Here is a 27,803-nt window from a genome sequence, read left to right as displayed (position 1 = left end):
ACTTCTAGAGGACTTTGTGACGGGGATGGAATGTCCCTGCGTCTTGTGCAGGACGGCAAGATGGACACGCAGTGAAAGCACTTGAACGAAAGCTGCCAGGCCGTTGCGATAGGATCCCTCTTGACTGCCAGAGTTGAATTTCCCTGAAGACACACCACACCGAGTCGTGCTCCGGATCTCCACGTGCTGGGGGCCTGGGGCTCCTCCTGACGCCCGCACAGGAGATGCCCCAGCAGAAGAAAGGGCAGACCAGCAAGGGAGGTTGGAGGCCTCCTCCTCAGAGCTTCTGGAGGCCGACGGCCCTTTCAGAAATCCCTGACTCCTGCACATCCTGCTTTCTCCCCCAAACACTCTGTTTTCCATCTGGGAACACAGAGGACTTCCTTCGTCCCTCTCTCTCAGGAAGTGGCTGGGGCAGCCTGGAGCCTCTGATGCCGGGCCCACAGGCTCCTGGGCAGAGAAGACTGGGTGGGCGGGGTGGCTCGGAGTTTCTGGAATCGCGTCCCTTTCCTGGGGCTGCAGAGCTGGGGAGTCCCCAGCACATTACCAAATACAGTAGAAAGGAGGCTGTGGACCACACGCTGACCACAGCGCCGTCCACCCTGGCGGGGCGCCACGTGTGCGCTCGAACAGGGCAGGCCTGGCCAGCTGCTCGGGGAGCCTGGGTCCTGCCTGCTCTCCTGGCTCTCTGTGGCTCTCTTCTGCTCCTGCCAGCCTCCACATTTTTGTATCTTTTTCTCATTGCGTGGCCCCCTTGTCTTTAAAAGGCTAAATGCTCTGTACTAAATTTGGTCACACAGCGCTCCAAGATTCCCTGGAATGTCCTCAAGTTTCAAACAGCTCTGACGGAGGGGCGGCCCGCCCCCGCCTGGGGATTGGCTGCTCCTCCCGGGGCCGGGCCGTCGTGGGGCCTTATTGGCCGCTGGCAGGACCAGCCCAGGTCCACTAGCCCTAGGCTCCCTGCTGCAGCTCCCAGATCACACTTGGGCACCTGTGTGGGCAGGGCGGGGGGAGCGCGGCCTGGACCACCGGGGGTCTGCTGCATCCAAGCCAGCACGCAACCTGTCCCAGCACACCCGGACCCCTGCCGCCCCACAAGAGCCGCAGCCCACCTCTCCAAGATGTCCAAGGTAGCCAAGTATCGCCGGCAGGTGAGCGAAGACCCTGACATCGACAGCCTGCTGTCCACCCTGTCCCCCGAGGAGATGGAGGAGCTGGAGAAGGAGCTGGACGTGGTGGACCCCGACGGGAGCGTCCCCGTGGGGCTGCGTCAGAGGAACCAGACCGAGAAGCCGTCCACGGGCGCCTACAACCGGGAGGCCATGCTCAGCTTCTGTGAAAAGGAGACCAAGAAGCTCATCCAGAGGGAAGCGTCCGTGGATGTGAGTGGGAAGGGGGTGGGGTGGGCGGGGGAGGGGGCGTGATGTGGCGGTGGGGGCGCGCTTTCCTGGGAAGCAGACTCCCTGTTGGCAGAGCACTGTCGCCGCCTGCACCCCTCTTCGCCGTCTTCTGGAGCAGAGGCCAGGTGTGCCTGGGCACCAGCACCCACGCATCACGTGAGGCTGCTGGCTGCCTGGGGGCGGAGGCACCCTTGGGTGGGCTCTGTCTGTTGCCTCCTCCTGGCTCCGCACACCTGGCTGTTTCCTCCCGTTCCTCCCACCCTAGACAGTCTCCTGCCAGCCCCTCTTAGTGGAGCAAGGCTCACTTTCCAGCCCCTGGCTGCCTCGCGGCCTGTGGACCATGTGAGGCGACAGGTCAGCTGGGCGTCCCAGGGTGGGCTCTGCGCCTCCACCCACGGCTTCCTTCTCCGTCCCAGGGGCGTGGGGTGTGTGCTTTCTGGAGGGGCCTCTGGAGGGGGCAGCCCCTCTTTTGGGGGTTGGGCCGCTTGGCTGCAGGATGAGCTGTTTCCCAGCCTCTGGGTGTTCAGCGGCCGGGAGGGGACAGAAGAGGGCAGGGGTTGCTGCTGGCTGTGTCTGCCGCTTCGGGCCGGCTTCCGCAGAGTGGCGTTCTGTTCTCCTGGGTCTCTGCCTGTGATCACAGCGGGGCTTTCCTGGGACGAAATAGCCTGGCCTCGCCGGAGGGTGACTTTGTCCGGGTCAGGAGTGTCTGGTGGGAGACCCTGCTCAGCGACCCCCGGCCACCTCTTTGTGCGCCCTCCGCTGAGGGGCCCGCCCAGCTGGGACAGCAGCCACAGAGCCCATGGAGGGCACGTGTGGCCCCCTGAGGGTGGGGAGCTGGGGCCCCATCTCTGCCCTGCTCCCCAGCCTGGGCTCAAAAATTTGCCAAGATACTGGGAGGGCGGGAGCTGTTCTGTGTCATGCAGAAATATCAAATCGTATGCTGGGCACCAGGAACTAGCAGAGCAATAGCATCTTAGGTCAATTATACTTCAGTTTTTAAAGTCGGGGAGCCTAAGGGGAGCCAGGAGCTTATTATCTTGGGGCAAGGTCCAGGCCCAGCTCTGTGGTGCTGGGTAAATGCTAAAACCCCGTGGGAAAGGCGGCGGGGTGGGACATGCTGCAGGGGCTGTGCCTCGAGGGGCTGTCGGGACCCACGGGAGGGGAGTGAGGTGCCCCTGGCACTGGTGCTGCTGTCCAGGCCCCGCTGGGCCCCTCAGTCCCAGGCCCTGAGCTCTGAGCCCACAGCTGCAAAGGTCTCCGGCCGCACAAAACAGTCCTGATCCGAAGCAAGGCGTTCAGGCCGCAGAGCCGGGAAGGGCTCCCATGCACCTGGAAGTTCCTCCGGCGGGAGCTGCCCATCCTGGCCGGCCGTGGGCACCAGGTGGACACTCGTCTCGCGGGCAGAGCCCGAGTCGGGGGACACAGTGGTGCCTGGTCGGGGAGGTGCCCCTGGGCTGTTTACCTTGGGAAGAGGCCCTCAGGCCCCCAGCGCCTTCTCCAGGCTAGGCTCCTGGAGGTGGGCAGAGTCCCCTGTGTCACTTGGGGGTGGGAACATGGGCAGGAACCTGGGGCATGGCTTGGTCAGCATGCTTAGCCAAACAGGAGCCTGGTATGAACGTGGCTTTGAAATACCCAGTCTGAGGACCAGTGTCCCTCGCTGGGACCTGCCTTGGTCTCCTCATCCCCGCCATGGGGGCCAGTGTGACCAGCTGGTCCAACTCCTGGGCCAGTGTGAAGCCAGAGGGACTGAGGCACGCAGAGCACTTAGCGAGCTGGGGGGCCGTGGACACGCGGTAACCGGCGCTCTGACCTGGTCAGCTCGCTGGGTCAAGGGGCCCGGGAGCTGGGGAGCCAGCTGGAGGGTCAGGGGACCGGCAACCGGCGGGCGAGGGCAGGGCTGGGGTGCCTCTGGAGGAGAGAGTAAGGCGCCGACTGCGACTGACCTGATGACAGTGTTGAGGCTGTGGGCGTGCTTGGGAAAGGATGCTTGTCTTCTAGATGGGAATACGAAATACCTACGGGAGAAAGCCTGCTGGGGTCAGGGAACTTGTTTCAAGGACTGTGGCAAGGGGACTGACTGGCAGAGTGTCCACTGGAGGACAGGTGCGCGTGCCGGAGCTGCTGGGAGACTGCGGGGCGCCGTCGTGTTCTCCTCTCTGCTTCTGTAGGTGTGCTTGAGATTTTCTGTAGTAAAATGGTGGCCGTTTTTTTTTTAATAGACAGAAACCAAGAGTGGAAGGCGGGCCCAGCCTGCATCCTAAGCTCTGGCTCTTCCTGGGACAGGGCCCTGGACAGGGCCCCCAAGTTCTGTACGCTGGCTGTCGGGTGGGGTGGGTCTAGGCTGTGGCAGAGACCTTGCTCTGCTTCTCCCGCACCGCCTGCTTCCTCTGGGTCAGCTCTCATCTGTCCTTGGGTCTCAGGCGCCACAGCCTCCAGGGAGTCTTCCCTGATTTCCCCCGCCCCCCGCAGGGTCCGGCCCCCGTCTGATCTGAGCGATCCAATCCCAGGCGTGCCCACCTGATCCCAGCCCATGCTGCCCTCCTGCCACGCTGTTTCTGAGTCTGCCGTCTCATGCAGCTCCTGTGGGTCTGAAGGACAGGCTAGCTCTGTCTGGAGAGCAGGGGTCAGCAGGCCCCTCCCTCCCCTAAAGCCGGGGTGTGGGGGGGTGCCGCCCCTGTCCTCCTGCCCAGGTAGGAGATGGCCGGCAGGTGTGCAGCCAAGAGTTCAGTGAAACCCTAGTCCCAGCTCAGGTTTCGGGAACCGGATCCCACCGGTCAGCTGCGTGCTCTCTTTCCTTCCCGAGGGGGAGGGGACCTCCCACCTGCCCCTTCGCACCCCCACGTGGCAGGGCCGGGATTAGCACCTGCGCTCAGCCAGGAGCGGGCAGCTCAGCTGGCCTGGAGGAGGCCTCGGTGGGTTCCCCCTTGGGGTAAACTCCAGAACCAACCGGAGGCCCCCCGTGAGCCACTGCGCCCACGCCTCCACACTCACTCGGTCGCTGCCCCCACAACCCCCAGCTCCAGACTCAGTCCCCCTCAGTGTCCGCAGTACCCCCGCTGGGGGATGTGGAGGAGCAGCCCTTAGGCTGCCCTTTGCCGAGAGCCCTGGGTGGCACGGCTCCTTGCTTAAGGAGATTAACCCCGATGGGTACACAACCAAAATAGCCTGGAGGCCAGGCAGAGGGAGGAGAGGGGACAGGAGGCGGGCACCAGGCAGGCCCAGGTCCCACCCTGGACCGAGAGCTGCCTCCACCCGTCCGGGCTGAGAAAGAGCCACTGACCATTTCTTAAACTAGGTGGTGGGATCCGGGTGAGTTTGTTTTAATCACTGTTCTCACTCATGTGTTATGTAGTTTCTTCCGTCTATGTAGAATATTCAGTTTAGTGAATTTTGAGCAAGTGAAGCTTGCTCACAGCCTTCGACTGCTCCTGGGGGCTGCTCCTCCCCAGCAGGGGTTCAGCTTGGTCCAGGGGATAGAGGGGCGGGGGCATGACCACGGAGATCTGACGCTGGAGAAGCCCAGCAGTGCTGGGGGCGCAGATGGGCAGGGTGGGATGAGTGTCCCACTGACCAGCAGGAGGTTGCTACCAGCATCGGGCAGGTGGGGGACTCAGAGTCCCCAGGGTGGGAACAGAGCCCACACTCACCGTCTGCCCCCCACCCAGGAGGCCGGAACATTTGTGTCAGACCACAGCTCAGCTGGGCCCAGGGTGCTCGGAAGACGGGGTCCAGGCCACTGCGCTCACAGCAGCCGGGGGAGCAACAAAGCATAGCTCAGTGGAGGGGGCGGCGGGGGGGTAGTTACTGCTCGACGCCTGCCAAGTTGGATGAGCAGGAGTAGTCTTTCCAGATCATTCTGAGCTTGTTTACTAGATCGCTTCTGGTGTAGCTGGTGAAGGAAGAAAGGGTCTGGATTCGGAGTCTGTGCCCCCAGGGCTGACTGGGGTGGGGGGCGCCGCTGGTGTCTGGAGCCCGAGGGGTCTGGGCGTGACTCTGCTCTGGCCCCTGACCAGCTGGAGAACTCAGCTGCTCCCCTTAGGAAGGGAGCTCATACTCAGTGCTCAGAACTTCCTGGACCATCAGTGTGGCTCCTTGAGTCAACAGCGTTACCTGTCAGATGACCTTGGAGGGGACCGTGACCTTGGAGGGACTGTGATGGGCGCTGGACATGGCACAGAGACTTCCCCTCCCCCCCAATCCTGCAGATTTCAAGCCTGGGTTTGCGCCAGATCAACTTTTTCTCAATCTCTCATGAGGTCACACAATGCCCTGCTGGGGGCAGCGAGGGGCTGAGGGTCGGTGTCCGGGAGGCCAGTGGGAGGAGAGTGTTTCATCACTTCCTGCCCCCCCCCCACCCCATGGCCTGGTTCCTTGAGCCTCTGCCTAATTACTTCATGCTCAAGGGCCGAGTCCCAGGGCTGGATGCGAGTGGGGCGGGGGAGCTGGAGGAGGTTTTGACTGTGAGCCCTCCTTGTCTCTGGGATCCCTGCAGCAAAGACCCCCTGGTTGTCAGGACGCTGTTCACAAACAACTAGGAATTGGACACCCTCCTGCCCACACCCTCCGCCCCTCTCCCACCCCCACCCCCAGGGGGGTCCTCGGCCCTCCGCCTGTCACATCCTCAGCCTGTCTTCCACGTCCCACGCGGGGCCAGCAGGACCCCTCCTGCCCTGAAAGGAGGACCATCCCAGCACAGAGGGTGGCAAGCTGGATGTCAGGGCAGGATCTCCAGAGGCAGCCGGACTGGGGCTCAGACCTGCCCTTTGCTCTCTGAGCCCGGGATGCTCACCCACGAGACAGAAGTCATGCCCATCACCAGTCACAGAGGCACGTGGCAGGCTGGGGGCTGGGGATCTGGAGCTGGGGCTGGGGGCGCCACCCTCTCTCCAGTCCCTATAGGCAGGGTTCACGGACCGTGTTTGTGTTTCTAAGGGGGCAGGCAGATTCCACCACATCATTAACTCTCCAGCAACCACGTGAGTTCCTAGCAGGCACTTTCTAAATCCTGGGACACAGTAGTGAGGAAGACGGAGGGGCTGTGGTCCTGAGCTCATGTTCTAGTGGCTGAGATGGACACTGCTTGTACAGACCATTCACAGCATCTTCACACAGCACAGGTAACATCTGTTTGTTGTAAAGAATGACCTAGTTTTAGGAAAGCGTGTAGGACCGACCTTCTTGGTGGGGGAGATTCCAACCAGGCACCAGGGAGACATCGCCCAGAGGTGACAAGCAAGCAGGCAAGGGGTGGACTGAAGGGTCAGCCACAGGCGATCCAGAGGATAGGGCAAACGCAAGGCCTGCAGCGGGAGCAGGGACAGCCGTCAGAGGCCAGCCAGGCCTGTGACTGGAGTAGGGGAGCCCTGGGCCAGGGCATGGATGAGACTGGGAGTAGGCTGGGTTCAGGTGAGGTGGGGAGGGGCTCAGGCGGTATAGGAGGTTCAGGCAATGCTGGAGGGTCAGGCAATGCAGGAGGTTCAGGTGATGCTGGAGGTTCAGGTGAGGCAGGAGGTTGAGGTGATGCAGGAGGTTCAGGCAATGCAGGAGGTTCAGGCGATGCAGGAGGTTCAGGTGATGCAGGAGGTTCAGGTGATGCTGGAGGGTCAGGTGATGGAGGAGATTCAGGTGATGCAAGAGGTTCAGGTGAGGCAGGAGGTTCAGGCAAGGCAGGAGGTTCAGGTGATGCTTGAGGTTCAGGTGATGAAGGAGGATCAGGTGATGCAGGACGTTGAGGTGATGGAGGAGGGTCAGGTGATGGAGGAGGTTCAGGTGAGGCAGGAAGTTCAGGTGAGGCAGGAGGTTCAGACAAGGCAGGAGGTTCAGGTAATACTGAAGGTTCATGCGATGAAGGAGGGTCAGGTGAGGCAGGAAGTTCAGGCAATGCAGGAGGTTCAGGCAATTCTGGAGGGTCAGATGAGGCAGGAGGTTCAGATGATGCTGGAGGGTCAGGTGACGCAGGGCATCACAGGTCAGCCTGGGGAGCTCCCGGTGGGTGGGATGGTGTTGGAGGGTTTTGAGCAGGGGAGAGATGTGATCTGATCTCAGTTTTTGGAAGCATCCATCATTCTGCCAGCTGCATTGTCTGCAGGAGGACAAGACTGGAGCTGAAGGGTCTGGCAAGAGCTCAAGGATGGTTTGGGGAGAAGTGCTTAGATACGGGAAACGCTCTTCAGGTAGCACAGCCAGCCCTGACTGAACTTTTGGGGTCCAGAGAGGAGTGGGGGGCCCAGTCCGGTCTGACTCAGGGGTACATCTGGTGCTGTTTATTGACGTGAGCTGGGATTTGAGGTGAAGGGTGCTTGATGAGTTCAGCAGACCCAGTCGGCAGGTGCAAGTCCGAGCCGGAGTCTGGGAGCCCGAAAGGGGAGGTGATGCCGAAACTCCTGAGCCTGGAAGAGGCACTGAGGGAGCAAATGTGGGCCAAGGACCCTGTCCCTCCAGCAGGGACTCTGACTCACCAACGTTTCGGGTGCTCGAGGAGGAAGAGGGGCCCTGAAGGAGCCTGGGGAGGGAAACGGGCTCACGGGCTTGGGGCGGGCATACCCGCTGCTTCCATTCCAGCTGAGAGACGCAGTAAGAGGAGAACAAGAGGCGCTGTGATCACTGGCAAGACAGGAGCCACCAGCACCCGGACAAGATGCGTGCGCGGGCACGACTGGGGGCTTCCCTGGGGTCCAGGGGTTATGACTTTGCCATCTAATGCAGAGGGGTGTCGACTCCATTCCTGGTCAGGGAGCCAGATCACACATGGCTCTGGGTCAAAAAAACAGAGCGTAAACAACCGAAGCAGTATTGACACAAGTTCAATAAACACTTTAAAAATGGTCCACATCCAAAAAAATCTTAAAAAATAAAATAAAACAAAGAGTGGACTTGAGGAGGATGCAGGGGAGGGGGGAGGCCTGCAGACAGGACCTGAGAAGCTTCCTTCCGACAGGAAGTGAAGAAATGGGCACCAGTCAGGGGTCAACATGGATGCCAGGAGTGTTTGTTTAAAAGATGGGCTGTTACAGCGTGTTCTGTGATATGAGGAGGGTCGGTAGTGGGGGAGACCCTCAGGCACATATGTACTGTGGGGTGGGGGGTCGCCTCCCACACTGAGGGGGCACAGCGCGGCGAGTGTGGGGAGCGGCAGGGGGCTCGGCCTCTCATGTGTGGCCGGGTGCCCGTGCTCCTCTGGGGGGCATGGGGTTGCCGACCAGGGGCGACTGGTGGGCAGGAGCTGGGAGGCTGTGGTCAGAGGCCCCGAGAGAAGTGCTCAGTGGTTCCTGTATGCCAGGAAGACACGAAACGCCCCCAACGGGAAACCCGGCCTGTGAGTGCCAGCAGCACCAGCTGCCAGAGCTGCCCCCAGGCCCAGCAGTCCATCGCCTCCAGGGCACTGATCCCTGTCTCCAGGCCACCATGCCCAGTGGTGGCCAGGGGGGTGGGCCAGGCCCCAGGCTCCCTCCCTGCCGGATGGTCACTAGTACGCAGCCTCGAGGGAGCTCCGAGCCTTAGACAGCTTCACTTTCTTTCTTCCTTTTATTCTTCAGCATCTTGTCTATGTCTTCTGGACAAGAATGGAGTTTTTTCTAGCATGTTTGTATTGAAATATAAAATACATACAGAAGTGTACAAAACATGAATACAGACTTCCCCGATTCTCACATAGTGAGCGAGAGCCAGTGTGAGAGCCAGCCCTCCTCCCTGCCCCGAGGATTTTGCGCGCTTAGAATCATATTTTAAACTGTAGAGTGCGTCCTGTCATCCATCTTCACATTTGTGAGACAGCCATGCAGCTTGGTTTGATTTTCACCGTCACTGCCGTATCTCCTTGTAAGAATTTACTGTGATTTACTTGTCATTGAGCAGTTGACGGGCGCATGGCTTGTCTCCACTTGGATGGTGTTACAGACCATGCTCTTATGAACACTTTTGTGTGTTTTTGAGTGCCCCTATGATTTCATTTCTGTTGGAGACAAGCCTACAAGTGGAATTGCTGGAACACAGAATGCGTAAGGAGTTTCCATCTCTTTACTGGTGAATGGAGGTGATCCTACTTAGCCTGGAGTCTCTGAGCATGGGGCAGAAAAGCTTGCAGAGGTTCTCACCCAGTGATCTGTGGACGGCAGGCATTTAGTCACGCGATGGCCCTGGCTGTCACTTCCCCGGGAGCCCATCTTTGAGGGCAGCCGGATGCCTTTGCATCCTGGGGCACCACCTGCCTCATCCAGGCCAGGCCCTCTGCTCAGACCTGGAGCTGCACTGAGGCCCCGGGGGTCAGTCTCTCCACCCCTGGACTCTCTCGGAGAAGGAGGCCTCTTCATCCAAGGCAGCCAGACCCGCCTCCGCGTTCAGACCCTTCAGCTTCACCTCCTTCCCCGTGTAGCTTCCGTCAGACCCGCCTCCGCGTTCAGACCCTTCAGCTTCACCTCCTTCCCCGTGTAGCTTCCGTCTTAGTCATTCTCAGCGTCGACCTCGCTTCTCACTCTTGGTCCCTGCCTTCCGTCACCCGCCTGGATGAGACTCACCCTCTGGCCCGCCTGCCCAGCTGCGTCTCAGACCTGGAGAGAACCACACGGCGGCTGTGATTGTCTCTTACCGCCCCGCCCCGCCCCAGGGACCCGAGGTCACAGGCTGCATATTTAGCCAGACCCACCGAGTTCTCTGATCTCGGGGCCCCTGAGACACACTGAAGAGGGGATTAGCGACCAGCTCCACTTTCAACCGGCTGGGCCATCGGCACCGTCACCGGCTCGTCCTGAACTGTCTGCAGGGCCTGGCGCTTTGCCTGTAGACCCGGAGCAGGAGGCGGCTCCTGCAGAGAAGCGGCTCCAGGCAGGCCACCCCTAGAGCCCAGCGCGGCCTTGCTCATGGCCTTGCAGGCCTGCCCACGGAGAGGCTGGGGTCCGGACATGCCGGTTCTGACCCAGGCAGGCACGCCGTGCCTCCTGAAGCCAGACGGTGAGGCTGGAGCGAGCAGGGAGCAGGCCCTTAGAGACGAGGATCAGATTTCCCTCCAGGGCTCTGCAGGAGGACCAAGCCCTGCAGAGAATTAACCTCACGACTATTTCCTCAGTTCTCCCAGAGATGCTAAATAGCTGGTCCCGATCTAAACACAGAGGAAAGAAACTAATTCGCTACGTACGCTGGACGCCTCAGGGCATTCTCCTGCAGTCCCCACGGACGTGGGCGGACCATTTGCCTTGACCTTTGATCTCTGCCCCAGAAGGGGTGAGCTGTTTTGCTTGTACCAAATGTCCCCAAGATGGATCATCTCCCCTACTCCAACGGCAGAGGACTCCTCCTTCCACGCCCTGCCCCTGTGCACTATTTGGAGATCATGCGCACTATTGCTGAGCCACCAGGACAGCGTCCACTAGTGACCCAAATGCCGAAGACACCAATGTCCAGCGGCCGGCGTTCCTGAGAGTTGGGGGAGGCGGAGGCTTTGTGTTTTACTCCCTACCCTGTCACTGGAGGTGCTGTTTCTTCAAAGAATAATTTATTTTAAACTTTTTATTTTGCATTGGGTTATAGCTGATTTACAATGTTGTGATAGGTTCAGGTGGACAGCAAAGGGACTCAGCCATGCGTGTACACGTATGCATTCTCCCCCAAACTCCCCTCTCAACCAGGTTGCCGCAAAACATCAAGCAGAGCTCCCTGTGTGCTGTGCGTGGGGAACCGTGCTGGTTGGTTATTCACATTAAACACGGCAGTGTGCACCTGTCCGCCCCAAACTCCCTGAGTAGCCCTCCCACCATCCTTCCCCCAGATCCCTCCCTGAGTAGCCCTCCCACCATCCTCCCCCAGATCCCTCCCTGAGTAGCCCTCCCACCATCCCCCCCCAGATCCCTCAGGCTCCTTTCCTGACCCTGTGAGTCTGTTTCTGTTTCCTAAGGAAGTTCATCTGTGTCATTTCTTCACAAGATTAATTTATAATTGTGGTGTCATAAGGCTTATTATGCTGCTGCTGCTAAGTCGCTTCAGTCGTGTCCGACCCTGTGTGACCCCAGAGACGGCAGCCCACCAGGCTCCCCCGTCCATGGTATTTTCCAGGCACGAGAACTGGGGAGTGGGTTGCCATTTCCTTCTCAATGCATGAAAGTGAAAAGTGAAAGTGAAGTCGATCAGTTGTGTCCGACTCTGTGCGACCCCACAGACGGCAGCCAACCAGGCTCCCCTGTCCCTGGGATTCTCCAGGCACGAGCACTGGCGTGGGTGCCATATAGAGGATATCAAAACACAGGGGAAAGAGAGGAAACAACCCGTGACTCCTGCCCCGTTAGCTCAGCGAGGCAGCTGTGGTCACGTCTCGGGGGCAGGTGTGCGCACACGTTTTCTTTTGTCGCTGAGGTCACTTCATGCACAAACACACACACTCACACATGTGGTCTCCTGCTTATTATTATTACTCTTTGCTTATCACTTGATAGTCATCACTTTCCCACATCACTAAAAGTCCTTCCTGAACATCACTTTCAGGGCCATTACCCTCCATTGTCCAGCTGGGCTGAGCCATTTGCCTATATTTGGACATTTCCATGGTTTCCAATAAACGCACTTTCCCAGTCCCCAAGTGGATCCTGGACACAGGCTCCTTCCCTTGGCCTTTGGCGTCCATCCCTGCAGACACGGAGCCAAACCCCAGGATAAACAGAGCTGCTCACACACTGTTCCCAGCTGAGCCCCGTGGACAGATGGGCGAGACAGACTCGGGAAGGAGAGGAAAAACAGCCTGGACGCGGGAGACTCTGGGGCTGATGCTCGCCCCAGGATGGGAGACGAGCGGCTCCCCCGAGCTGTTGGTAGAGGCTTGAGGTCCTGCCGGGCGGCAGCTGCTCACCCCGGGACCGGGTCGTCTCTGCAGTGTGAAGGGGCAGCCGCCCACCCTGGGACCGGGTTGCCTCTGTAGCTTGACGGGGCGGGCGAGCGGGCTTCTCTCGGTAGTGGGAGCAGAAAGTTGTTCCTACTGACAGAGAGGACAAGGTTCCAGCCTGGGAAACTGCAAGTGTGGGAAGATGTCAAACGGGACACCCTGGACACCCTCCTACTTCTGAGAACCCAAGGGCCCCCTAAGGCCCCAAAGCCCAGGCACCAGTTCCCACCCCAGAGGAGCAGAGGACGGGGTCTCGGCCCCGCAGCCGCAGGCAAGCTCTGGGACGTCCTGGGACGCCGCCTACCAGCCCCAGCCGTCTCCCACGGGCTTCCCCACACACCACCTGAGTTCCCTCCCATCAGTCTTGCAGTGTAGACAGGATAGGCAGGGTTTAGCCTGCTTGTCAGACACAGGAGCCGGGGCCAAGGAGGTCACCCAGCTGTGACGAGGGAGCATCTCCAGTGTTTCCTCCTGACTTCACGTCAGCAGGAGAAAGAAGCCTCTCGACCTCCATTCAGGGCCTTCCCTCGAGCTCGGTGCAGGCGGTGTGCCTGCCGTGGCAGGGGCTGCGTCTGGACCCGCTTGCCCCGCCGCCTCGCCCTCAGGGGTCCTGGGCGGGCTCCTCCCTGATGCAGACCCAGAGCTCCGCCAGCTCCCACCCACCCCTAAGGCCCCCGAGCTGTGGTCGCTCCACTTGCCCCTCCCGTGACACCGGGTCACTGAGGGTCTTTAGGAGTCACACGAGCCCTTGTTACTTAGGCTTTGATGCTCATCACAGATGGGGAGGAGCGGAGGGAGGAAACCGCCCACACCGAGCAGGTGCAATCACTCTGGACTGGCCGTGCTCCGCATGGGACTGGTCCCCGTGCAGGCTGGGGCGGAGGGCGACAGTCATCAAACTCCTAGGGCTCAGTGGGGAAGAGAGTATGAAGCATCTCATCAGGAATTTTATAGTGATCACAGGTAGAAATAATTTTGGGATGGGTTTAAAACATTCATTTTTATTGATGCTTTTAAAACACAGGGTTTATTAGAAAATCTTGTGATCACCCCTTCCTGTGTGTGTCCCTCGGGCATATCTTCACAGAGACGAATCTGCCATGGGCCTGGTGCGCACATGTGTGTGCCCACTGGTGCGTGTTCTCGGGATGCTGGGAAATGGCAGGATAGGATTGATTCAAGGTTGTTCAGTCAATGCTCAGAAACATCGATCTGTAAGGTTAGTGACTGCCCCTTCTAATTCAGGGACACTGACACTTCAGCACACACATTATTCAAGTTCACTTTGCTTGTTTTCTTTACTTTTTTCAACGTGGCTACTAGACCATCGAAGGTCGCTGGTGTGACCCCCATTATGTGTGCACTGGATTTGTTGCCGTTGTTTAGTCACAAAGCCGTGTCCGACTCTTCTGCGACCCTGTGCTGTGGGATTTCCCAGGCAAGAATATTGGAGTGGGTCATGGGCTGGTCTAATATAGTATTTTCAAAAACGGTCCCAGGCACATAGGCTCATTTTATATATTCAGTTCTTTGTCTAGTCTTTATCCTTTAGAAATGAAAGCAAGAGGAGATAAACACAGTGTGTAAAATAAGATTTTGTTCAGTATAACCTTTCTATCATTGTTTCTGTGATTAAGAGGAAGACCTCTTCTAATTATCGTTAAATTTTCATTGTGATAATTCATATACCATAAAATTCAGCCTTTTAAGTGTGCAATTTGGGGGTTTTTTAAACTAATTCACTAAGCTGTGCTACTGACTCCATTCCCTAATTCCAGGATATTTTCGTCAGCCCCAGAATAAACCCCGCACCCACCGCAGCTCCTCCCCAGCTTCCTGCCCCCAGATCCCGGCGACCCTCCCTGTCTCCGTGGCTCTGCCTGTCCTGACGGTCCCTGTAACGGAGACGCACAGCACGGGTGGTCTCGGGGGCTGGCCCCTTCTCCTTACCGAGCTTTCAGGGCTCACCTGCGTTGGATACAGCACTTTATTAGTCTCATGGCTGAACGGTACCGGCTTGTGTGCGGACAGCGCACTGAGTTTGTCCATCAGCAGCGGAAGGATGTCTGTGCTGTCTCTGCTTCTGGCCTCTGTGAGCGGTGCCGGTGGTGAGCGTCTGCGTGTGCTCTGGCCTCTGTGACCGGCGCCGGTGGTGAGCGTCTGCGTGTGCTCTGGCCTCTGAGCGGCGCCGGTGGTGAGCGTCTGCGTGTGCTCTGGCCTCTGTGAGCGGCGCCGGTGGTGAGCGTCTGCGTGTGTTCTGGCCTCTGTGAGCGGCGCTGGTGGTGAGCGTCTGCGTGTGCTTTGTGCGACGGGTCTGCGTGGACTGAGGCTGTGTGTCACCTAGGGCTGGGCTTGCTGGGTCAAAGGGCGATTCGGGGACTGCCAGCGGCCTTCCAGAGTGCTGCACCATGAGCTGACTTTTCCCGCAGCCATCCTAGCTGGGGAGAAGCTCTCCTCAGCGGCTTTGCTGACCTCAGAGGACACAGGTTGACTTCAGGAGACAAGGTGGCCTGCCCTCGAATGCCCGCCCTCTTCCTGGCCCTCCTCCAGTCGCCCCTTATCCTTGTGGCTTCACTCTTGCTCCCACATTTGCCACCCCCAGATCTGCCTCTCAAGCCCAGGCCTCTCTCCCGAGCCATCTGGCTTACAGGTCACACTGGGTCGTCCTGGACCAGGAAGCCATCATTTCATGTTCCCCAGCCCCCACCCCACCGCTACGCCCCCCATCCCCCACCCCACCCCCACGCCCCCCAGCCCCCCTACTCCATCCTCCTCCAGATGGTTTAAAGCATCACCACCTCTCCAGCCAACTGAGATGGAAGTCCTGAGACCAGTCCCCACTTGACCAAAACTTGTCTGCTATGCTGAGTGGGCGTAGAATTCGCCTCCTCGTGGGCACTGCTCAGCCTTAGCCCAGGTCACGTCGTGCAGAACTGTCTCCCTGGCACACAGGCTGACTGGCCCCTCCCGTGTAAACATGTGCCTTTCCGTCGCCTGTCCTGTGAGGCCCACGCGTGCAGTCTGGGGTCTGCAGTGACCTGGCCTCAGGGTGCAGTTCCGGGCTCAGCCTCTCCAGGTGTAAACCCCCAGGCGCGCTGTGCCCCGTCGGACCGTCCCACAGGAGCGTCCTCGCCTGCCTCCTGTCCCAGCCAAGCCTCTGCAGGGGTTCCCTGGGAGGCTCCAGTCCCATCCCCTGCATGACGAACAGCGAGGCTCCCGTGTGCCACAACTAAACAAACAGACTGGAAAACTAAGTGGCCCTCGCCAGTGAGTTCCGGACTCTCGGGTTCAGCCTGCCGGGGGTGGACGTGGGCCCGCGGGGCAGAGGGCAAAGCCACTTGTTTGTTTCTACAAGCGCTTCCCCGGTTTCTCCAAAAAAGGGTTTGCTACAAGCTTCTTGCCATGAGTCACCAGACCAGTTGGCCAGAGACTCAGGTCCCTGAGGACCGCAGAAACACCAGGCCGGGCCTTCAGGGTCGAGGAGCCGTGGCCAGACCCTTGCTTCTGCCCAGGAGGGGGCTCCGAACCGTCCTGGGGGGCGTCCTGCCTGGGGCCGGCCCAGCACAGCCATGGCCCCCACCGACCGGAGCCCCCTCCTCTGCAGGGAAGCGCCCGGTGACACCAGACGGGCCCTCCCTTCTTTGTGAGGCTCTCGGAGCTCCTGGCGGGGGTCAGGCCCCAAAGTTGCCCCGGGCAGGTCTCCCTGCCCGGGTTGGCAGTTCCTGTCTCTCTCATGGAGTGCTGGCCCTGAGGACACCGGGCAGCCAAGGGGTAGAGTCTGCTGAGGTGCTCTGTGTGAGGCCCGGGCCGCCCCCTTTTCCAGAAGCTGCTCTCCTAACCTCCACTCACAGGGCAAAGTGGATGCAGAGCTAGCCTGGCCGCAGGCTAGATGGCGTAGACGGTGCCCTGGGGCCCAGGTCCACAACCTCCCGCCATCCGGGGAAGTAAAAATGAACTGTTTGCACTGGTCTAGGAGGCGGTGCCCACACCCCTCCAGCCCTTCTGGGAGGCCCGATATTTATCACTGACTTCTTAATCACTGGAGCTGGGCCAGGCAAGGGTCGGGCTTCATGGAGGGTCCCGGCACAGTGCGGCCAGGCTGCGTGATGGGGTCACCGGCCACCTTTGTCCCCGCCCACCCCCCGCCCCTGGCCTAAGGTATCTCGGCTTTTGCTTTTTTCTTTTTCTATGAAACTGAAATATTTATTTGACAGCACTGGGTCTTCGTTTTGGCAAGTGGGTTCTAGTTCCCCAGTCAGGGATCACACCCAGGTCCCCTGCATCGGGAAAGCAGAGCCTCAACCACTGGGCCACCGGGGAAGTCTTGGAAACGGAAATATTTAAAGGCAATTTATTTTGTGTGTGAAACAACTTTTGTTTTTTTTCCTGATCATAAAAGTAATTCAGACCTTATCTGTTTGTTTGGAAAAATGTTAGACGGCCAGCTCCTAATACACACCAGATAAACCTGGCGGAACTCAAGGGCTGTACTGAGACCCCTCACGGTTAAGGCTGGGGTGAGAGTTTATCAGCAAAGAGGAGCAGGAGCCTTCCGAGCAGTGGGAGCAGCTCTGCAGAGGCCCATGGTGGTGCCCTCCATGGCGGTGGCAGGTGGGCAGGCGGGGGTCACAGTTTCTCCCATGGGGGCCGATGGGGGGCTGGAAGGTCCGTGCCCAGAGAGGCCCGAGGCTGTAGTGGGAAGTGGGACCTGCGGAGGGCAGGCCCTGGGAGCGTCTGCAGCGACCCTGGTGACGGCAACAGGAGCCTGGACCAGAGATGCACGAGGGGGCTGAGGGGTCGGGGGTTAGGCAGTCGAGGCAGGACCTGGCTTGGGTCCAGCGACGCCCCTTCCAGCTGAGCTCAGGCTCCTGGAGGGTCCCGGTCAGGCAGGTGACCCGCCTCACTCTTGCCCACAAACCTTCCTTGGCAGTGATGGGGTGAGAACTGTCAGTGGAAGGCGGCTCCAGCCCAGAGGGGAGCCCCCGGGAAAGCAGCGGGGAGCCAGCCGGTGGGCGCCTGGCCTAGGGGTCCGGTCCTGAGGTTCACGGGTCTCATTTGGCACACTTGGTCTCTCCCCGCTGCTCTGCCTTTCGGACAAAGCGGTAAAGGCTGAGCATGAAATGTCAGATGGAGTAGGGTGGCTGTCAGGGCCCGGCCTCTGGCCTCCCACTGCGCCTGGGGTGGCTCCTGTTCACAGGCTCCTTCATGGCCGTCCTGGCGGCAGCTCTGAGCTGCTGGCCCATCTGCCTCCCAGCTCCCACCTTCCCCCGGCTCTGAACGTCCTGGAGACTGGGGCCTAGCCAACCCAGGGCCTCTGGGCTTCTGCTGGGCTGGGCCTGCTTGGGGGAGGCCATGAGGAGCACAGCGGCCCCCTAGCTGTCTGTCTTTCCACAGGACTGCGGGCCCCCTGTGTCCTCGCCCAGCAGCCTGCCTCACTCTGCCCACACGTCAGACCCATGGCCTCAGTGGTTCTGGGCTGCAGGAGTGGCGGGTCAGGGTCCTCAGGACTGACCACCCAGCCCCGGTCATCCCATGCGGCCCTCCTTACGCACACAGGCCCTGGGCGTTTCTGTCTCAGCGCCCGCCGTGTGGGAAACTAACACAGGAGGCGGAGATGGGGGCACAGACCCACTCCTGCAGCAGCTGAACAAGAAGCCCGATGGCTTCCGACCTTCGTTCCCACCAGGCTGCGTCCCCCTCTTGCCAACCTACCTTAGCAGAGGCCTGGGCACCCCCCCAGTCTAGACGAGGCCGTGGGCACCCCAACAATAGTCTAGCAGAGGGCATGAGTGCACCCTAGTCTGGCAGAGGCCGTGGGCACCCCAGTCTAGACGAGGCTGTGGGCACCTCCCCAGTCTACCAGAGACTGTGGGCCCCCCTAGTCTAACAGAGGCCATGGGCACCCCCCTAGTTTAGCAGAGGCCGTGGGCAACCCCCCTAGTTTAGCAGAGGCTGTGGGCACCTCCCCAGTCTAGACGAGGCCGTGGGCCCCCCACCCAGTCTAGATGAGGCCGTGGGCACCTCCCCAGTCTAGCAGAAGCCGCGGGCAATCTCCAGTTTAGCAGAAGCTGTGGGCACCACCCCAGTCTAGCATAGGCTGTGGGCACCGCCCTCCAGTCTAGACGAGGCGTGGGCACCCCCCCCAGTCTAGACGAGGCGTGGGCACCCCCCCAAGTCTAGATGAGAAATCCAGGGGGACCAGGGATGGGACTGCCCCCCGCGTGTCCCCCACCCCTCGGCTCCTTGGGGGACTCCCGCCCTGCCATCCCCACACCCCAGGGCTGACCCTCCATGTGTCCCAATCTTGGGAGCCCAGGTACGTCCTGTGCTTTGGCCACTCCAGGAAGGGTGGCGAAGAGGCAGGAGATCTGAGCTTGACTGCCAGCTCCCCTCGCTCCCCTCCTCCAACACGCCATCCGCAGATCCTGGAAAATGTTAGCACTAACCCCCGGAGCCTGCTCACCCTGTGCACACTCTGTTCAAAAGTGGCAAGTGCTCTGTGTTTATCTCTGAGGCTCTATGGTGATGCGACGGTCGTTCGGGCAGACACAGGCTCATGGGGACAGTGCGGCCCATGGGGATAGTGCAGCCCGAGACCCTCAGGGAGGCCATCCCAGGTGAGGCTCCCGAGTGTCCTCCTGCTGAGCCTGAAGCTCAGCTCACTCTGCCTGCCTGGACAGACAGCTGGACAGAGTGCTCAGGAGTAGCTGGACGGACGGCTGGTGTCAAGGCCTCAGTGCAGAGTTTGGGAAGCAGGATGCTGGGTGGAGGGGAAGAGGTTCAGACCCCAGGGCTGGAGGCCTGGCCTCCACGGGGGACTGTGTGGTCTTGGGCTTCAGCTTCATCTTGTGTGAACTGGTGACAATGGCAGCCTCACGGAGCCGCGCTGGGGCGGGGGCAGCCACCGTCTGGACAGCGGGTGTCGGAGGTTCCCTGGCTGAGGGTTCGGAGAGCAGGGTGTGTGTGTGGGGGGGGCGACAATGCCCTCCACACGTGACCGAAGCTGGGAATGCTGCCAAGGTCCTCACTGGCAGGACGCTGGGGGTCCCCCCCATCCTGGCCGGGCAGTCCCCAGGTGGCCCTGCTAAGCCCAGCCCCTCCAGGGCAGCCCCTCTGAGCCCCTTGCCCGCAGTCCCTGGGCTCAGAGCCCGCCAGGCTCCAGGATGCCCTGGCACGAGGCTCTCCTCTGTGCCCGAGGGGCACACATTCCAGGGCAGGCCCGCGGGTGGAGCCAGCACACGGCCTGTCCACCCACGGGCGGCAGGCTGGGCCCAAGCCCTCCCCTGGGTCCACGTGGACTGCTAGGGGACGATGCCCCCAGCCGCCCTCCTGACAGGCCCTGACCCGGTGCGGCCTCGTGCCGGGAGCTGGGAACGTGGGGCATCCCGGGCCTCAGACAGTGAGGGAAGGCTCCATGACCCACAGTGCGGGCCCCAGAGCCCAGCCAACCATGGAAACCCCACTCCCTGCCCCGCTTGCGGGGGCCAACCAGCCGCCAGTTACGGGCTGGAGCTGAGCATGTGTACAAGCCCTGAGCGCCCCAATTATGCTTCCAAGGAGAATGCCCGCCTTCCCTGGGGTCCCCCAGCTCCAAGCCGGTAGGGTTTCCTGCAAAGCCAGCGAACACTGCCCGTGCAGCAGGCAGAGTTTTTTCCACAGCCCCCGGGCCTGCGGCTTTCTCCAGGAAGCTCAGCTGTGGCAGAGCCACAGTTCGGTCCAACGAGCTGGCCTCGGCCTCCCCTGAGGCTCCTGCCCACAGACCCCCAGGGACATGGGCACCTCCGCCCCCCCAACCCCCAACCCCAGGAGCACCCGGAAGAGCTTCCCCCAAGGCAGCGGACTCCCTCGGAACTGAACTTCGGGCGAGCCCAGGCTCCCGTGCCTGGAAAGCAAGGGGGCTGGAGGGAGTGAGCACCCCAGGTCCCCATAAGTCCCGGCCCTGCGCTCCCCCTTCCTGTGGTCACATCAGCCCTCCAAGGGAGCTGCCCTCCCAGGGGCCAACAGGCCCCCCAGCCTGTGGCCAGCTCCCCCATCGCCCCCGTCCTGCCCTCCCGCGTAGACAGACGACCCTGCTCCCCCATCGCCCCCGTCCTGCCCTCCCGCGTAGACAGACGACCCTGCTCCCCCATCGCCCCCGTCCTGCCCTCCCGCGTAGACAGACGACCCTGCTCCCCCATCGCCCCCGTCCTGCCCAGCTCCCCCCATCTCCCCCGTCCTGCCCTCCCGCGTAGACAGACGACCCTGCTCCCCTATCGCCCCCGTCCTGCCCTCCCGCGTGACAGACGACCCTGCTCCCCATGCCCCCGTCCTGCCCAGCTCCCCATCGCCCCCTGCCCTGCCCAGCCCTCCCCCATCGCCCCCGTCCTGCCCTCCCAGCGTGACAGACAGACCCTGCTCCCCATCGCCCCCCGTCCTGCCCTCCCCATGCGCCCCATCCTGCCCTCCCGTGTAGACAGACGACCCTGCTCCCCCCATCGCCCCCGTCCTGCCCTCCCGTGTAGACAGACGACCCTGCTCCCCATCGCCCCCGTCCTGCCCTCCCGTGTAGACAGACGACCTGCCCTGCCCCGTCCTGCCCTCCCGTGTAGACAGACGACCCTGCTCCCCCATCGCCCCCGTCCTGCCCTCCCGTGTAGACAGACGACCCTGCTCCCCCATCGCCCCCGTCCTGCCCTCCCGCGTAGACAGACGACCCTGACGGCTGCAGGGACTGACATCGGGGTCCTCAGGGGCCAGAGCCTCACAGGAGAATGGGGTGGGGCGGACATGAGCCGAGCTGTGAGACCCCGAGGGGCTGGTGGGGAGGGCGGGAGCAGGACAGGAGGGAGAGCTAGGGGGGTTGAGCTCGGAGCAGGAAGGCCCCCGGGTGCTCTCCCAGGGCGGTGGAGCCAGAAGCAGCCCGGAGAAGAAAGGCTGACATCTAAGGCACCCTGCCCTACCCCGAGGCTGTCAGCGCCCCCAGGACTTCGGCGAAGGCTGGGGACAGAGAGCTGGCAGTCGAGTCCCTGCCCCTGACACAGACCCTCAGGCCCCCACGGCCCTGGGGACACAGAGCGTCTGGGCAGCGTCTCCGGGTCCTGCTGGGAGGGAAGGGCAGTGGTCAGCCTCGCGGCCGTGCCCCGCCTGAGCGAGCAGAGCTGGTCCTGCACCCCTGCACTCCCACTCGCTTTGGAGATGTTCCCCAGGCTCTCCTCCCTCTGGGGGCCTGCAGACGTCTCCTGTAGGTGTCTCGGGCCAGGACCACTCCTCCTCAGGGGACAGGTCACAGGAAGGACAGAGGACCTGGGCTTGCAGGGCACGTGTGGGTGGCCAGGCCTGAGAGAGGGTGGCCGTGGGCAGAGGAGGGCTTGGCCTCTGCCCCCAGGGTTCTCACCTCTAGGGACCTCCTGACAGACAGGCTCCCTCTGTCTCCTACTTTGGCAGTGCAAGTGGGAAAGGCTCCCTGTCCAATCAGACAAGACTCCAGGAGACAGGGCAGCTGGGGCCCGAGGGCGCAGACACTGCGTCCCGCCTGCCGGAGACCTGTCGCCGGGTCCTGGCCAAGCGAAGGTGCAGACCAAGGGCCTGAGGGACTCGGGAGCCAGAGCTGCTTCTGACCCTGACCCTGACCCACTGCAGGCCTCTGCCACGCTTCACAGGGCCTCAGAGTTTTTCCGAGGTCATCCTTTCCACTCTCCTGTCTCCAGGAGGAAGTCCCAAATCACCCCCGTGGCTTCCCTCGACCCGAAAGCATCACTGCCTAGCCTCGTTCAGAGGCCTGCAGACCTTTGCCCATGGAGGTCCCGTCCCCCCACCCCACCCTCCCAGTGGAGGGGCCCGGGGCAGAAGCACAGCAGGATGCACCCCCAGCTCTGGGCTGGCTTCTCCTCAGATAAGCGGGGAGGAGCTGCTGCCCAGAAACCAGCCCTGCAGGGCGCGGGCCACTTCTCCTTTTAAGGCAGCATCTGCGTCCTCAGCCCCAGCCCCATCATTCCTGACTGTGTGGAGGAAACGATGATTAATCAGTAACCCCCGCAGCCCCCGCCACCGCCTGGTTTTCATTAGGTTCTTTTTAAAGGGCTGGTGCAGCCCCTCTGGAGCAGACACGCAGGACCCAGCCCAGGAGGTGTGGGGGAGCCCGTGAGGACAAAGGCAGGGGGAGTCAGAACACGGACCTGCTGGGGGCGGGCGTGGGCACCAGGAGGCAGGCTCACCCCTGCTGGCAGCGGGGATGGGGGGCTTTGCCCCACAACCCCTGGGGAAGGTCGGAGGTTACATCAACTTGGGGGCCGCTAGTGAGACAGGCTGCAGCCTGGGTTCTCCTAAACACGGGGTGAAGCCAGCCAAGCTATCTCTCTGGATCCCCAGGTCCCCCTCCCTAGGTGAGGCCCGTGAGCACTGTGGGAACTCTGGGGGCAGCAGGCAGCGGGGCTGCCCATCTGGGGGCCTCACCTCCGTCTGGGGCCAAGGGCCCCAGGCCCAGCCTCAGCCTAGGTCTTCGAGTGGACAGCATCCGTGATGGAGCCACTCTGAACCTGGGGGGCCGGGGGGCCAAGGAGCTACCTGGCCAGGCTGTAGGTGGGTGGTCTGAGCATCCTAAAAGGGTGACTGCAGACACCCCCCACACAGCAGGCCCCTCGCCCACCTTGTATTTGCAAGCTTCTCTCCCCCTTTTGAATCAAGGCACGGTCACACCCGTCCTGCCCAGGCTGAAGCTGCTCTAAAGGGTCACCTGGTTCCGGGAGCCCAAGAGTGAGTGGGTGGAGGGGGGGCCTCCGGGCTGTGCGGTGACCCAGGCCTGAGGGGCAGGAGGAGGGAGTGTGCATTCCAAGGCCCTGGCTCACCAGGCCCCGTGCTGCACAGAGGAGCCAAGGATGCCGGCTTCTAAATACACCCCGGGCCAGTCCCCTGAGGGCTGTACTCACGGCCCAGAACACACTGTTTCCACGGGACCGAGCAGTCCCCCTCTGGGGGCGTGGCGGGGTGGGGAGGCTCAGAATGCGGTGGTGGGCTTCCAGCCCCTCAGCGGCTCCTAGAGACAGCACACGTCCCAGCAGTCAGGCCATCGTCTCCCTGCTAAGGGCACGGGGCATCCAGGGTGCCAGCTGCTCTGGAGTCCATCACACTCAAACAGTAAGCCTAATAATTCATCCTAGGCAACTCAGCTGCTCCCACGGCTCTCAGAATAAGGTGCTGACTTCACGCCCCCGCCTCCAGCTCAGCACAGTGGCCCCCAACGCCGCCCATCTCAGCAGGACCCAGTGGATCCCAGGCTCCTCACAGACAGCAGTGGTCCTTAGCAAAGTCCTTACTGGGAAAAGAAGGGAAATAATGTGGGCTTCTCAAAAAGCCATATATATGTGATATAAAGGAACATCTCATATTGTTACCGTCAGACCACAGTCTTCAGGTTATAAATAACCAACCCCTGAAAACTTCACAATGTCTAACTTTTTTTTTAAAGATGTCATATGCACTTGGTTTGCTTTTAAAATAGTAAATAAAAACTTAATAAGGTCACCTGGAGAAGGAAATGGCAACCCACTCCAGTACTCTTGCCTGGAAAATCCCACGGATGGAGGAGCCTGGTGGGCTACAGTCCATGGGGTCGCAAAGAGTCGGACACGACTGAGCGACTTCACTTTCCCTTCGTAAGGTCAGCTGAGTCAGGAGGTTAACTTCCTTCAGGTAGGAATGCTGGTCATAACAGATTTGATTTTCTGTGGATTCTGTTTCCTTGGGCACTGCCAGCTAGGTCGTTTGTCGTCTGAGGTCACTTAGAATCCACACCTGTGGCGTTTTCTGGGTCAGCGTGAGGGGTGCGGGGCTGTACCTGGGTGGGCTGCCCCCCTGTGCCCTGTGGACGGACTGGCTGTCCCTGTTCTCCACTCTGGATTCTTACAGGCGTCTCCTGATGAAGGTGCTTCATGATAGCTCTGAAGGAAATTTCTAAACAATAAAATGTGTGTCGCAAATGGAAAACAAAGAAACAAAACCACGGCCTGGGAACCGCGTCTGGGAATGCGCCCCTTCCCTCCTCTGACCCCAGGCCCGGCTGCCACGCTGCTGGGGCTCGTGGGGACTGTGGGGCACAGAGCCCCCTCCCCTCCCCTCTCTCGGCTCCTGAGCTGGGCGACTGGGCAGAGCGCCTTCCAGGGCTGAGATAGGAGGCGTGGCGACCATGCCTTGACTCAAAAGGGAGAGATGTGCTCGAAAATACACACTTCTTTGTTGTTGGGTTCCTATTTCTGCGAAATGAGGATGGTAGGCAGGATCTGTAAATATCCCTAACTGAGAAAATAAAGCACGATCGGGCCTTTGTTGCTCTCTCCAACCATTTTTTCCTTTGGAAAAGTCTTGGCTGTAAAACCCCAGGACCTGAGACTCACTTGACCTCCTTGGAGCCAGGCAAGGCCCCGGGGCTCCTGCCCAGAGCACAGGAAACACGGATGCCCATGAACCCAGAGATCAAGACAACTGATGCGTGAATGAATACTGTAAAAAATCAAGTGTCATGCAAAAAAATCCAAAGATGGACAAAAGAGTAAAATCTCAAGGAAACATAGCAGCAGCCTTGGGGACGTTCCCCTTTGCCTCAGGTTGCAGCAAGGCCGAGCAGGTCCCCCGTCCCAGCTGCCCGAGACAGAGAGGGTGGCTCTGGGCCTGAGGTCTGGGGGTGAGGGCTGCAGCCTCCAGGGCTCCCTCCGGGACCTCACAAGGCGGGGTTTTGAGTCCGATGTCAGCGGGGGGCTCCGCACGCGACCCCAGCCCCACATGGGGCTGTCAGCGGAGACCGTCCGGAGGTCCCCACACTGTCCCTGGGCGCCTTCCTCTCTCTCTGCAGCCAGCTCCTCATGTTTATTTTTCTTTTCTGCATTCTTAGGAGGGCAAGCAAGTGGAGACCAAGACAGACGCGAAAAAGGGAGAAGACAAGAGCAGAGATGCTGGCAAGAAGCCCCTGGGCCCCAGACGGGACTCAGACCTGGGGAAGGAGCCCAAGAAGGGTAGCATGAAGAAAAGCATCTCGAGGGACAAGGACGAAGCTGACGGCAGGAGTGCAGAGAGGCCCAAGGAGGAGAAGCTCGTCAGGGGCCTGGAGAAGGGCAGGGTCAGGGCCGTGGTGGACAAGAAGGAGGCCGGGAAGGAGGGGCCGGCCGCCCCCCGGAAGGACGAGGAGAAGCAGAGGAATGTGAGCAGAGACAAGGGCAAGAAGGGCGAGCAGCCCGAGGCGGCGAGCAAGACGGCAGCGCCCGAGAAGGCCAAGGGGCTGCGGACGGGCGAGGACACCCGGGCGGAGGCCCAGGAGTCGAAGGGGGGACGCAGGGACAGGGCCGCCAGGCCAGAGGACGAGAAGGCCAGGAAGGAGGAGCCCCACGAGGCAAAGGCCCCCCGAGAAGACAGCAAGACCCCAGTGCCAGAGAAACCCACCCCTGGTGCCCCTGCGAAGCCTGCCGACGGGCCCGCCAAGGCCGAGGAGGAGGCGACCCCCAGCATCTTCGATGAGCCCCTGGAGAGGGTGAAGAGCAACGACCCGGAGGTGACTGAAGTGAACGTGAACAACTCGGATTGCATCACCACGGAGATCCTGGTGCGCTTCGCCGAAGCGCTGGAGTTCAACACGGCCGTCAAGGTCTTTGCCCTGGCCAACACGCGGGCGGACGACCACGTGGCCTTCGCCATCGCCATCATGCTCAAGGCCAACAAGACCATCACCAGCCTGAACCTGGACTCCAACCACATCACCAGCAAGGGCATCCTGGCCATCTTCCGGGCCCTGCTGCAGAACAGCTCCCTGACCGAGCTCCGCTTCCACAACCAGCGTCACATCTGCGGCGGCAAGACCGAGATGGAGATGGCCAAGCTGCTCAAGGAGAACACCACGCTGCTCAAGCTGGGCTACCACTTCGAGCTGGCCGGGCCCCGCATGACCGTCACCAACCTGCTCAGCCGCAACATGGACCGGCAGCGGCAGAAGCGGCTGCAGGAGCAGCGGCAGGCGCAGGAGGCGCAGGCGCAGGAGGCCCAGGCGGGGAAGGCGCTGCTGGAGGTGCCCCAGGCCCGGCCCCCCGCCCGGGGCTCCCCCAGGCCCTCCCTGCAGCCACCCCCCAAGGCCGCTCCCAAGAACTCGCCGGGCAAAGGGGGTGCCCCGGCCGTGCCCCCTCCACCGCCGCCGCCCCTGGCGCCCCCACTCATCATGGAGAACCTGAGGAACTCGCTGTCCCCGGCCACCCAGCGGAAGATGGGCGACAAGGCCCTCCCCGCCCAGGAGAAGAACTCCCGGGACCAGCTGCTGGCGGCCATCCGCTCCAGCAACCTCAAGCAGCTCAAGAAGGTGGGCGCTCCTGGCCACAGGGCGAGGCTGGGGGGTGGACCTGCACTCCCTCCAGGGCGTCTGTCCGTCCTCCCAGGAGCTTCCTCTAGCCCGTCCCCCATGTTTCTCCCGCAAGTGGAGAAGCACCTTCAGACACTTCCTCAAAGTCTTCCCATTCCCCAGGCCCACATGGCCTTTGTTTTAGAGGGGTTCTAATCCCCTCTTAGAACCAGTCAGGCCCTAGAGGTCAGGTCACCCCAAAGGTCTTCAAGAGATCGTCCGTCCCTGGAGAGCCGGCTTCTCAAAGCTCCTCCTCCAGGCTGACCCCGCCCCTCCTGACCAGGTCCCTCCTGAGACACAGTGCAACCTCGACAGTCCCCCAAGTCATCGGATGGCGTCAGGTTTTTACAGAAAAGGGAAAAGGCCTCCTCTGCCTGCAGCTCCTCTGTTTGAGAGCCCAGGAGGAGAGGAGGGCAAGGCATCCTGGGGCCCCCTCCTCTAAGCCGTCTGCTCTGCCCTGACAGGTGGAGGTGCCCAAGCTGCTGCAGTAGGCCCGGGCTGCCGGCGCCGCCCGCCACGCCACACCTGCCCAGGCCCCGCTTCCCAGGGCCGCATGGACCCCGCCCACCACGCCAGCTGCCCTGCTCTGGACATCCCTGCCCTGCTCTGGGGGAGCTGGAGGCCGCGGCCACTCCACTAAGGGTATCTTCTCCCCTCGCTTCTTTTCTTGTCTCTGGCGCTCTCCACCACTGTCTCATCCCTGGAACCGGCGGTTCTGGACGAGAAGAGTCCTACTAGCACGTGACCGAAAAGACGACACCCCTGGAGCCTGAGTGGCTGGCCAGCTGCCAAGGCCTAGGAGCTGAGAGGGGGGGTCCCTCAGGGGTCATGCGACGCATGGGCCCACTGCCCCCAGGGCCAGGATTCAGGCCTCTGAGGAGCCCTGGGGGCAAGCCCGCTGGGCTGGTGGCTCCCTGTGTGGGGCAAGGGTGTAAGACTGGAGGGCCAAGGGCTCAGGGGAGAGGGTGGAGGCGCTGAGGATACCCCAAACCCCTCCCCGCTAAGCAGAGGACTTGAGGGGCATGGCCTGGTGGGGGGTGGGCTGCGGCAGGGGGAGAGGACAGACAGCCGCTGTACCTGAAGACTGGATGCCAAAGCAGACGTTCCCTCACACTCACCTGCTGCTGTTCAGATAGCTGTGATCTGTCCTCCGTGAGATTTTATAATATATACGAGCCTTCAGCTGTGA

General features: G+C 61.2%; 1 protein-coding gene across 1 annotated transcript; it reads left to right on the top strand.

The window, feature by feature from the left end:
- The first annotated feature begins 942 nt into the window (after positions 1 to 942).
- Positions 943 to 27,803, top strand: LMOD1 (leiomodin 1). The gene is made up of 3 exons (XM_070384626.1): positions 943 to 1,382; positions 25,127 to 26,575; positions 27,079 to 27,803. The coding sequence occupies exons 1-3, from the start codon at positions 1,122 to 1,124 to the stop codon at positions 27,103 to 27,105; spliced, it is 1,737 nt and encodes a 578-aa protein (XP_070240727.1). The 5' UTR covers positions 943 to 1,121; the 3' UTR covers positions 27,106 to 27,803.

The sequence above is a fragment of the Bos mutus genome, chromosome 16 (assembly GCF_027580195.1).
Source record: "Bos mutus isolate GX-2022 chromosome 16, NWIPB_WYAK_1.1, whole genome shotgun sequence".
Lineage (NCBI taxonomy): Eukaryota > Metazoa > Chordata > Mammalia > Artiodactyla > Bovidae > Bos > Bos mutus.
This window is presented reverse-complemented; position numbering and strand designations above follow the sequence as displayed.